The sequence below is a fragment of the Drosophila nasuta genome, chromosome 3 (assembly GCF_023558535.2).
Source record: "Drosophila nasuta strain 15112-1781.00 chromosome 3, ASM2355853v1, whole genome shotgun sequence".
Classification (NCBI taxonomy): Eukaryota; Metazoa; Arthropoda; class Insecta; order Diptera; family Drosophilidae; genus Drosophila; species Drosophila nasuta.
This window is the reverse complement of record NC_083457.1, coordinates 5657069-5670150: the sequence shown is the minus strand read 5'-3', so window position 1 is coordinate 5670150 and position 13082 is coordinate 5657069. Positions and strand designations below refer to the sequence as shown.

Here is a 13082-nt window from a genome sequence, read left to right as displayed (position 1 = left end):
TATATCATAAATATTAATTAAAACATATATTCGAATGAAATAAATGTTTTTGTATCATTTTAAGACAAATTAGTCTTATCTGAATTACTTTATGCATATCAGCCGTGAGCTGTATTCTAAATCAAGAACACTCGAGTCGATATAGCCATATAGGGTTGACTTTACCATTGGTTAGAAGGGTACTATAACTTTGTGCCTTCAGAAGGCATCTCCCACTTTGTAAAGAGAACACCTCAGAGACTATAAGAGAAATATATGTTTTTAATAGCGTCACTTTGAAGTTACAGTCACGAGTTTTGATACATACAATAACTATAGTCTTTATGATTCCTGAAATTTGGTTCCGATACAAATTGTAATAGTTATTTAAGAAATACTTTTGTGTGGGCAATCTGGCAATCCGGTATATTTTGCTTTCTATGGTATATTTTAAATCGAATATTTTAGTTTCTTTGTGATATATTATATATACATATATACATATACATATATTAAAATTAATACCACACTCTATTGCCTTTATTTAGGTGTCTTTCAGTCGAGAATAGTCGAGCTTTTTTAATTGTTATACCCGTTACCCTCAGAGTAGAAGGGCAGAAAATGTATATAAGAGGTATAAGGAGGCATCTCCGATAAAACATATATATTGTTGATCAGCGTCAACAGCCAAGACGATAATTTATTATGTTTGCACGCAGATCAATTTAGTTTCAATTTGGACTACTTTCGCCCTCACAAATCGACAATAATTGAATAACTAGCGTAATTTTAAAGCTAGAATCTCGAATTTGACATATTTCTTTTACAGCATTTTTGTAGTATATTAATGCATTTATTCAAAATGAAAAGAGTATTGTTTTAATTTCTCTGTGAACCGAATATCTACTTACATTCGTGGTGAATCCCAAGCCGCCGACATAGCCAAATATACCAACAAATAGTACAACCCAAGTTTTGTATTGTCGTAGATTAGGGAATTTGTCCAATATGGCAGTAGTTACGGTCTCCATTAGCGCAAACTGTGAGTCCAATCCCAAGGTGAGCAGCATGACGAAGAACAACACCGACCAGACAGGCGAGATGGGCAGACGAGTGACGACCTCTGGATAGACAATGAATGCCAGACCAGCGCCTTGATCCACAACCTTTTTCACCTCCACGTCAAGCTCATGAGCCAGAAAACCAATGATGGAAAATATCACCAGCCCCGCAAAAAATGAGGTGGCAATGTTACAAAACGCCACGATGAGTGAATCTCTGTAATAAACATAATTTAAGCAATGTTAAACAAAGACATAATCAACGACTTAACTAACAAATTGTGCACTTACTTATAGCAATTATTGGAGAACTTATTGTACGATGAGAGTGTAATAAGACCACCCCAAGCAGGGCTTAGCGCAAAGAAGATCTGCACAGCTGCATCTCCCCAAACCTGTGAATGGAAGACGATTTAATTTGGGAGTCAACGAATGAGTCAAGTCGTTTCACTCACCTGAGCATTGGCCAGTTGCTTCCAGTCTGGCGTGAGATAGAACAGTATGCCTGTGTTTGCACCGGGCAATGTCACGCCCCGAAAGAAGAGAATCACCAGTACCAGATAGGGAAACAGCGCCGTAAAGTAAACAACCTTGCCTGATGATTGCACGCCCTTGCAGAGGCAGAGGAATACAATGACCCAGGCAATCAATAAACAAGCAGCCAATGAAAATTTAATGTTGCCCGTCTCTTCAATGCCCGATGATAGACCAAGCACAAAGTTGCTAGTGAGATAATTAAGGGTAATCAATTAACAAATAAATTGCACTTCAGTTAAATACCCAAGTTAGCAATCTTCACTTTTCTCGAAATTAAAATGCATTATTTAATTCCATCATTACAATTTAATACCTTAAAGGTCAAAAATATTTTAAATCCATCATACAAGAGTGCTATTAATATCATCCTAAATTATACATTGTTATATTGATTTATACATTGTTATACTTATTTTTTTGACATTTTTACGTGTATCCCACATCCAACTCCGAATATAGAGGAAGTATTTTAATTTACTGTCTTCACATCTGGGTACAATAAAATATAATAGATGGAGGCAAGCTCCTTCTCTAAAGCTTGATTATTTTTTGAGATTTTCTTTCTATACTCTCCTGTGATATTTACGTTGTTGTATCATATTAGCGAATAGTTTTGTTCTCAAAAATTCGTGTAAAACAAGAATTAAGGAAGTTGTTGAAGCTGACATAATTTATTATAAAACGTAAAGTTCCATGGTTGTTTTGTTCACTTTATTTTGTACCTGCTTTAAATTTGATTCAACCGTTTTTCTTTCCTGCACTATCTTATTATATTATCCTATCTTATTGTATTTTCCTATCTGTGCTTTCCACAAAATTCGCAACCGATAATTAAAACAACGAATTTCTAAGTGATAAAATAAAATAATTTGCAGTTTCTTAATTTTACTTACTTGAAATATTCCTCGGCGGGAGGTCGTTTGAGGGCATGCAATGCTTTCTCGGTAATATTGTGCTCCTCGGCGGCTGTGGAATTGTAACATTTTCGAAGGTAGTAGGTGCCATTGGCAGCCTCGCACTGATCCGCCATTACGTAGGAGAAGCAATCTGCAGAAGCATGTAAAAATAAGAGGAATTTAAAAAAGGAAAAATGACAAACGCGGCAATTGAAAGAGTCACTCAATTATTCGTAAAGAAGAGGCAATTTTTTAATATTTATGAACTAATTGTCAGAGTCTTCTTCCTTTATGCAGACCAGAAAATGGCAGGGCTCCAAAAAGGACTCAATGTATGCACAAGGACACACAGAGCAGAAACAACGGCACAGCACGGCACGGCAACTTTTGTGCGGCTTCATAATTAAAAGGACAAAGTAGCAAATCAGTGAAAAACATGAAAAGGGTAGGCTACAACGACATAACAATGTTCCAGCGCGAGTAAACAAAAACCAGAAGTAAATTGCAACTTAAGTTTCGGTGACTTTAAGATACCCTCTACCCGATGTGGCTCAGTAAATAAGTGCTACTAGCGTACGTCTTTCACTGTTTACAATATGCCCTTTTCCATTTAAATTACAGGGTGTGCGAAAGGGTTGAACTGGATAAAAGGATGACTTTAGCCCCTATAAGGATAATTGGGTTAGAAGTGGCAATGCTTAAGGCGCAGACGGGCACCATTTATTGACCCGACATGATTAAGTTTGAAGAGCGTGCGTTAAAGAAATCGATTTGAGTTTGGAATGGGAAGCTATAGACGGTCTATAGAAATGCTGACCACGTTTATTACAGGCAAGCTTCTTTATAATTTAACGCGGCCTAAATGCTTGTGAAGGTATCTGAAATATTTACAAGATTCTGAAACTTTAGATTCAGGTTGCAAATTTCACGGACTTTTGCAATTCATTTTCATAATGATCTAAAGATGTTTCATAAATTTGTGGGAAATAGATTGTTGAGTGAAGGTTTCTGGCTGGCAACACGCTAGATTGTAAATGCACACCTGTAGGCAATGGAACGCTTAATCTGGCTGGTAAGCAACGACAGCAACTGTTTATGACATTTAACTTGTGATGCTCGTCGTCTGACCACGGGTCGTATGAGTGTTTTTTCTTTTTTTTGTCAAAAAAGTTAAAGCTGTGTTAGTGTGGATTTTCTTTTTTTGGTTTGTTTGCTTGGGGTTTTGGTCGAAGAGGATTTAAGGTGGTGTAAGAGCCAGCAGCTGTGCCTTGTCCCAAAGTTTTTGACGACTTTGAGTTGACTAACGAGCAAGCGGTTGACCGCAAAAATGACCAACTGTCTGCTTTTCAGACTCCGAGTTCTGGGTTGCCAATTTGCCAGTTGTAATTATGTTCAGTCAAGGTGCGTAGAAAGCTGGGTCCATTTGGCTAATCAAGTGTACCGGGAAATAGGTGTTTTGCATTCGAGGTCACAATGGAAAATGTTTACAATGTATTCGCCTGCCCAGTGACAAATACAGTTTTGTGGTTTTCTGTGCCACATGCCAAATGCGAGATGCCACATGCATGATTTTATTATTGCATTGTCTATAGTGTGATAGGGCAAACTTTTCATTTGTAATTTGATTGACACACCAAATTCCAGTTCTCGCACTGCAAGTGAGTTTGGCATGGAATTAATTTGATATTCTGCAAATGGTCTATGCAGCTCACGTAGCGAGCTGCCAATAAAATACGAAATGATGCTGCACTCCTCAAACCTGATTGACACATGTGCGGATGATGCTGCGAATATGTCAACTAATTAGACTAGTTGATTACCGTAGAGTTTTGCATTTTAGAAGTTGTTTGTGTCACTCAACGTGCTTTCACATTTTAGTTGTGAAATTAAAAGGCATAAATGAAAGTTTACCAAATAAATACAAGGTTTTCTTTTATTCAATTTTCAGCGAAATCTTTTTTAAATTACGCTGTGCTGGCTATACCTTGATACGAATTAATCGAAGAGTCGCTCACGTGGCAACCCAACTCAATCAACGTTTATTCAATTGGCGCGTTACTCATCCGCAGCGTTGGCTGCTGGGAGAGTCATGAAGAGGGAAAGCCAGAGCTAAGCCAAGGTCAAACACATGGCCCAATAAAAGTTGGCTGTTGCCACTTTATAGCATATTCATCATCTAATCAATCAGCATCAAAATGAAAATAAAATGTAGCACAATTTCATGTGGCTGTTTTTGGTGTTCAATTCGGTTTTGGGCATAACGGGGTGCCGGGGGAGAGCTTCAAAGTGTTTACACGCCGTTTAATTTGCCTGTCTGCCTTTATTTGTTATGCAATTAATTTTATTACAAGCATACAAACACGCACACACACCATCACATCGCACATATGTACGTTGATAAGACCCGTAGATACAAATCATATAAAAGTTTATGTGTATGCGCAACAAAATCTACAGGCAGAAGGCAAAAACTGTCTGTCTTTCAATTTGGCCAACTCGAGCGTGTCTACCCAGCCAACTGTGCGTATGCTGCTCTAAATGTACATATATATATGTATTGGTGTCGTGTTCGTGTAGGAATCTTACATTTGATTACCAACACACACACACACACACACACACACACACACACACACACACACACACACACACACACACACACGCACACACTCATGTGTGTAGAGCTCGATTAGATTCTTATATAAGCCGCTCCTGAGTCGAGCAGAGGAAATTGCTATTAAATTTTGTGACCTTTAAGTTTGATGGCAGATTTCAAGTTTTTGCAACAAACTTTTGCTGTTGTTGCTGCCTGTCAGCCACATGCTTCAAGTCTATAGCATGTCTTCGATCAGCAACCAAACAAAATTGGCCTAATTACAACTCCCTGGCATAAGTTTCTATGCTTATTTGCCATTTCAGAGGACCATTTAATTGCGAAAACGCGCCTCGTTTCCCTCATAAATCTTGTGTAAAGTGTTGTCTTGCTTATCAAAATCTGCAAATCTTTCATTGGAAAGCAAAAGCCTTGAACAGCATGTGTAAAAAGTGTGTAAGTGGGTTTTCAAGTAAACTCCATAAAAATATTGACACAAAAAGTGTTTGTGTTGATTGTTTGTTTGCGCTGTCGCTAGGGTCACAAAACAAACAGAGTCGTTAAGTGTGTGCGAGAGATATTCAATCAATGGACAAAGAAGTTAAACACATTTTAATCATGACACTAAAAGTAAACATTTGTCAACTAAAATTCGAGAAGGCCAACAAAGCGATGCTTAGCGAGGCAAGGCAAGGCAAGGCAAGGCGAAACGATGCGAGGAGAGACATGCTCAAGGAAACAAGGCCAAAGCCACAGGCGAGACGAGGTGAAAGTGTCAATAAATGAAATCCCTAAGAAATTGCTTGTCTGCCGCTGAGATTATTAGAGAGCGAGTGTTTCCAAGTGTGTGTGAAGAGCACATAAAAAGCAGCAGGCGCAAGGTTGACAAATCGGCTTGTTGCCTGCGATTGAATATCAAAAACTGTTTAGACATAATTGTTGTCATTTTAAGAATTTCCCCAGCTATAGCTATAGCAAGTGTCAGAGACTCAGACGGATACTGCGACGGAGCAAATAAGAAATCGGCATCCACGTCAGATATCGATTTCTAATGCCATCCCCACTTTGCTTTTGCTTCGACAAACGGAAATGTCAGTCGACATTTTCTGTAGCTTTTGCTTTAGGCTGCAACTTTTTATCAATGGCGGCCATATTAAATCATCTATATGTAGTATCACAAGCTAGACAGGAACCGCCAAACTGTGTGCGGGGGTGATTTAGTACTGCTGTGGCTGCTGAAGCTCATTCTCAACTTTCAATGGCAGATTTGCTGTTGTTGCCGCGATTGTTACTCGTATTCTAGTCCAGTATATGCCAAGTCCCACTTGAGTCTGTGTGGGTGTATATGCGTTTAAGTGCTACAGGGGCAGCCGCAATAAAATAGCAAAATACACTCAGCAGATTTAAAATACTCGACTAAAATATGCTCTATCTCGATTTGGAAAATATCACATGCCTAAAATTAATCTTCGATTGTTTTCATGACTTCTCTTTGAACTATAAGATAGCGCTCACGTGTTAGCACAATAAGTTTTCTTTAAACTACTTTATGATGATTTATAGAAGCTGTAATCTGTTTGAAATAGAAGGGAATACATATTCAGTTTTATCCTGAATTCGTTTCATAAACTTATAGCTTTTTCCCTGTTAGGTATTCGTATAAGATTAATGCCCGTCGCGGGGTAAAGGAAATTTTTAATGTTCTATCTTTGTCTACATACATATGTATAGATTTGAATAATGCTGTCTCAGGGCAAAGAAATTATTTGCACACGCGTAAGATTCCTCCTTGCAGACCATCTTTAAATGCAATATCTTTTAAGGGTGACTTTTTAGTGCTTTACAGAGTTCGTATTATTTAAATATTTCAATTGTGAAACAAATGTGCTGAAAAGCTAGGTTTAAGCTAGATTATGAAAAGTCTTGTATGCCTTTAAAGACACGAAAAAAAATATTTATTAGAGCATGTGAAATTTATTTCAATGCACTCAAACATACTCTATTCATGTGCCCAGAAGTTTTGCAACAGACTGTATTTTAGCAGATTATTCCGTGACTTGAATGCATAAGGTAAAATTGTTATTTGACTTGATACTCACGCACAGTGCTCCACTCGGGCTCACAATTCTGCCAGGGCAACTGAGTTCGAAACGAGGCAAACATATAGAATATGGTCCAGGCAATAATTAAATTATAGTACAGCATAACAATGGCGGAAACGATAACCATTCCAGTGCCTAGTCCACGGAATAATGGACAGAAGCGACGATAGATGGCAACTGGACCGAGTGCAGCATACTGACCAAACGAAAGTTCCATAAACATCAACGGCAGGCCAGCTATAATTAGCATAATAGTGAAGGGTATAAGAAAAGCACCTGCAAATACAAAGTATATGTTTGTTAATAATATTATCGTAAGTGAAACCAATGTTTTATGTTAGCGGCAAGCTTAACAGAAATTAACAGTTGATTGAAATCGATAAACTAAACAGTGCGATAAATTTAGCGTCAATAGGAAATATACCAAACAAAAAACATACTAAATATACAACTAAACTGTCATCAACTTACCGCCTCCATTATTATAACAAAGGTACGGAAAGCGCCAAACGTTGCCCAAGCCCACTGAGTACCCCAGCAGCGATAGAAGAAAATCAAAGCGACCCGTCCAGTTGCCTCGTTCCGGCTCGGTTGCTTCAATAGTTGCGGCATCTGGATCGAGAGTAACTAACGCTGTGCCTGAGGCACAACCAGCAATGCTTATTGCTGTGGGTGTGGTGCTTAGCTGTGGCACCGGTGCCTCTTTGCCTGATCCTGATGCAGTCAACGATAAGGCCTCTGCATTACCAGGACACACGACAGTTCCAGATGTTGCTGCAGCTTTGATGTTTTGCTGCGATTTGTTTGCTTGACGATCCGGAATAAATTCGCATATTGTGAAACGATCCTCATTTTGCTGCAGGTAATTAAATTACAGGTATTAAATTAGTAAACGCGGTCTTACAGAGCTAAGCGACAAACCTTTCTTGCAATGCTATCGATTTCGATAACAGTTCGTTAATAATACCTATCGGACAGAATATGGCAGACAGACAAAAGGTCTATGATATTATGTTATGGCTATCGATATTACTTTATTAATAATATCTATCGGACACAATATTTCTTATAGACAAAAGATAAATGATATTTGACCAAAATACTTAAATGCTAATTGTCAGTTTTAAATATAATATGTCGCGTTTACCTCCCATAGATCAACATCAAGTTTCGTGCTTGACTCTTTATTTGGTTTGAGGCTTTTCGTTTTAGATTTCGTTTTTAATTTCTTATCCATGGTGAGGCACTCCTTTTGCGACGAATTTCATGCTATTCTCTATCTCTCAGTATGTCTTTTCGGTTGTAGTGCTCCAGAAATGTGGCTTATATGATTTATGTCATCATATAGTCAAATTTTACTAGCGGATTATTATGAGCTCTGGTCATTAACACCTTATTATGTCATCTTGTGTATTTGCAGGAGTTCTGAAATAAATACGTTACAAATAATATAAGTTAATTACATTTGCATATGAATAACTGCAACATTTTGCACCTTAGGTACATATTACTTAAACCAAAATTTCTGTGAAGTAAATTTTTATTGCTTTTTACTAGATTTCACGGATCAATTTACATGCTTAATTTAATTTAGTTAATTAGCGTATGTAAACAGCAAATATTTCCATATACTGTTCCCTTTCTATGAATGGATGTCAAATTTGCAGCGATTTATTTTAATTTTCCACTTCGCTTGGCACTGTGAGTAACAGACAGTAAACGTGAAAAACCTTCACATTGACATTCAAAATGAAAATAAAATATGCGAAATTTGTGAAACACCAACAATAATACGAGTACCAACTGTATAATCAGTTTTTTTTTGTCTTGGCAACAATATTCACTCAGTGTAAATTGCAATATCCAGAGTCTGTCTGACTGGCGTTAAATTGTAGAACCAACACCGGCGACAATTAAACAACAATTTAAGTTTTGCCAATAAACTGTTTTTAATAAAGATAAGTAGTGTAAAAACCTCTCAAGGGTATCATAAATCCATGCTTCAATTTAGTAAACTATTCGGTAATGCTAAAAGAATTACGCTTTGATCAATCTTTCTCAAGTATGCTGAGATTAATGGCTGCTCGAGAATATGACACACCGTCAATGACACTTGAAGCTGTCGCCTTGCCTCACACGCCCGTTGCACATTCACACTAATGTAGAATCACATGTATGCTACTTACACCAACACAACACAACGACAGCGATGGTTAGATGAGATGCAATGAGATGAGATGTGTGAAGCGATGGGCTGTCTATGCGATAGATGAGTGCGACCCTCAGTGCTCCATTGTTGGTCACGTTTTTATGCGCCATTTCGTTGTAGTCGTTGTTGTTGTTGGCTTAGCTGTTGCTGCGGCTGTGTGTGTGCTTGTGTGTGTGTGAGGCAATGCGTTGACAACTTTGATAATTAGGCAGCCAAATGTGCATTTAAGTGAGTGGACGAGGACGTTTTTATGCTGCTTCCCCTGCTAATGAGTGGGTACACTCGGATACTACAACTGATGTTTACGATCCGAAGGGCAGTAGACAAGTTTTATGATTTAACTGCTTGCGAATTGTAGGGCTACAGTTACTCTTTACAAGGCTTCTAATTATTCTTGGCTATTAAATCCCTAGCTTAATCAGTTTTACAGAAGTTATTGCTGCTAATTAAAGTCATTTAGGCAAACAGATGCAGTTTGCTTTGTCTACGGGTTTTTATTAGTTCAATTTGTCAAATGACTTGTCACATCTGTTTTATTCAAAATGTTTATGGAATATTTTCTAATATTATTGTAGATACAACGGAAGTGCAACTTTGTATATATTCGTATACAACTTTAATCAAACACTGTTAATTCTTTCTCCTTATTGTCTTGCGCTTAGCAACTATGTATTTTATATTGCTGTTGCCGGCAGTGGGCTTAACCACAATGCTTCAACATCCTTTTAGTGCCCATTTTTGTGTTGTTGTATTTTTCTATTTAGTCTAGCGGAATGTTGCTGTTGTTGTTGTACTAGTTGCCAGGGTCGCTGCTGCGGCTTTTGCGCTGTGGCATTTGCTTAACAAATAGTTTTTAATGATTCCAATGCTTGCGGCCAGTTTAGGAATATATACCCAATCCCCAATCCTCAATCCCCACCCAAAGACAAGCTGGAGCCCTTCCGCCCACTTACACACAGAGATATCCACACAATGTAGCAGACCCCAGTAGCAACAATAACAATCGTTTGGCTTTGTACAAATTGTGTGGCAGCGGCAACTGCAAAAGCAAAGGCACGACCAATGGCAATGGCAATGGCAATGGCAAAGGCAACGGCATTTGTTGCAAATAGTTTAAATGGCTACTGGCGTCTCAGTGGGAGGCACAACAGCGAGCAAATTTTAGAGGAGTGAGAACTCGAGGGCAGTTATTAAGTTGTTAATGGGCAAGCACAACGACATTATAAAATTTGTTACTACAAAGCATTTAAACAGTTCTGAGTGGCATACTTAAATGTTCATAAAAAACCCTATAAAAACTATTGTGAACAGTACTTAACTGTGAGATGCACAATTTGAATTTACATACATACAAAAAAATTAATTCATACAGAAAACAACAAAAGCTATTTAGACTTGCTGCTGAATACATCATAGAATTCGCAATATGTTAATATAATATATGAGCTTTTTTATATTAACGTTATAACAGTTTAAAAGAAGCGATTTTTATTTAATTTTAAAGTTATTTAAGTGGAATTGTAAAAGATATTTAACAAATAATTTGATGTGACAAAATACGGCTGCTGTAGACGAGTCTTAGTTAGTTTGATAGGAAACCTAGTATATTTTATATTCTATGAAATATTTTCAATGTAACAGTATTATGATATACCAAATGTAGCCTTCTGTACATTTTAGGATTTTTTTAGTATATTAATTTGGTATATTCGCAGTGTTTTGATTTACTGAAAATGGATAGCGGGTAACTTACAGTCGAGCCCATTTGACTAAACCCTTTTTCTTGTTTCTTTCATAAGTGTTGAAAATTTGAAATAAAATTAAAGTTAACAAGATGAATAGGAGCATCCGAATAGACTAATAACTTATGATACCAATTAATGTTAAGTCATACTTAATTGTAAAGTAAAATATTGTGTTGTACTATTTAATTCACTAAATTAAAGTTGTAATTGTTTTATGAACACATGAACCGAAGAAAATATTATATGTTAATGTATATCTTTAAAATTCTTCTCCACACATATTAGATTTCAACGAACACTACATTTGTCTGATCAAATTCGTAATATTAACTAAGCGTGAAAACTATGAAAAAAATTAAGCAGCGAAATTTTGAGTCTAAAGAAGTGCGTTGTTTATGATAAGTGAATTTGGATCTTAGGTATACTAATATCGGTAAATGACAATTTTAAAAGCAGTAAATCTTAAGACAAAATAAAATTGTGTTGCGCCTCCACATGCCATTTCTATTCTATTGTTGGTTTGCTTAAAGTTATCCCCATTAGAAAAAACCCAACACTATACGCGCTGCAATTTCGAAAGTTTATGAAAGTTCATAGTTCGATTTTGCCAGAGTTGCCAGATGTTACTGTTCAGCAGAGCATATTGAAACTTGTTTAAGTGCTGAATCATGCCACGTACATTATAATTAATGTGAAATGGCATGTTTGCAACACATACACACACACACACACACTGGCATACATAAATCGGAAAGTAGCAATTAAATGTAACGTATACGCCAGGAGGTACGAAGCACGATGAAAGTATAAAAGTGAAACTGAAATCTATGGACGGGTTTAGGTTAGATGCACTGAATAGTTGCTTCTCTTTTCGTTTGTTTGGTCAATTCGAGTGTGAAAATGTTGTCGAGCGTTTCCCTTGTTCTTGTTGTCGCTGTTGTGGGTATTGTTTTTGTTTTTGTTTTGTTCTTGTTGCTGTTGCTGTTGTGTTGCTGTTTAGCTCTCGCTTGCTTACACACAGGCACAGCCATTGACCTTGGGCTGCAATGTGCAAGCGCATGGAACGAACGCATTGCCCAGCCCCAGGGTTAAACTATCCTACCACCCAGCCACCCCCTTTTTGGGGGGCGGCATGCAAGGGCGTGCCGCTACAGTTATAGTTTTACACTTTTGCCGACATCTTGTCCGCCCAGCAGCCTTTTCCGTTTTCGATTTTGCATACCCTTGAAAAAATGCCATAATTACATTCTCATTGCTTGTATTTTTCAATTCTTCGCATTACAAGAATGTTAGAAATATGATGCTTTTTATTAATGTGTATATAACTAGTGGATTCGATTTCACAACAATGCAAATGAACTGAGCACTACGACACTTAACATTTTGCACTTTTTGTGGAAGTTCAAAGTTGAATTTAAGAATCTGATATTGCCTATCAAGAGATGTCCAAGTGAACTTCATCAGGAACATCATCATAATTATCATCACAGTTTGTCGGCTTGCCAATTTTTTTTTTTTTTTGCTGAGGCAGTTTGCAAGTGGCCATCAGCATGTGATGGCGGGAGACAGGCAGGACTTGAAACGCTTGAACTTGATCCCTTGAAGGTTGGTACAATCAACAAATAATGCCAGTTGCCTCGACCTTTCCCATGAAGATTACTACGCAGCAACAATGCCAAAAACCATCATTGTAAAATCTGCACGTAAAGTAAACTGCTTGTTCGTTCATTTTTAGACCTTGTATTTAAAAAACTTAAAAAAGGTATTCGTGATTAAGTTTGTTCACACATGTGTAAAGGGCAGAAGGTGTTGTGTGTAATACAATTAAAGTTTAAGAGAGCAACGAGCGGATTTAATTCTTTGTAGAAGTAAGACATACATTATTTATCTACAAATTTTAAATGTTAAGTAATTAGTAAAATTTACTTTTGTTAATGAACTTATACATTAAATTCAATTA

General features: G+C 37.2%; 1 protein-coding gene across 3 annotated transcripts in view; it reads right to left on the bottom strand.

The window, feature by feature from the left end:
• LOC132789224 (sodium- and chloride-dependent glycine transporter 1) overlaps positions 1 to 13082 on the bottom strand; it is a 32857-nt gene that overhangs the window by 6004 nt on the left and 13771 nt on the right. Inside the window, exons 1-8 of one of the 3 annotated variants that reach the window (XM_060797090.1) lie at positions 9270 to 9658; positions 8316 to 8593; positions 7640 to 8024; positions 7166 to 7444; positions 2471 to 2624; positions 1496 to 1763; positions 1332 to 1435; positions 891 to 1257 (exon numbers count right to left, since the gene is read on the bottom strand). In XM_060797090.1, coding sequence (XP_060653073.1) covers positions 891 to 1257; positions 1332 to 1435; positions 1496 to 1763; positions 2471 to 2624; positions 7166 to 7444; positions 7640 to 8024; positions 8316 to 8405 — 1647 coding nt within the window. In that variant the 5' untranslated portion in view covers positions 8406 to 8593; positions 9270 to 9658. Of the gene's footprint in view, positions 1 to 890; positions 1258 to 1331; positions 1436 to 1495; positions 1764 to 2470; positions 2625 to 7165; positions 7445 to 7639; positions 8025 to 8315; positions 8594 to 9269; positions 9659 to 13082 lie in introns of those variants that run through there. The other 2 variants (XM_060797092.1, XM_060797091.1) reach the window with 2 other exon arrangements.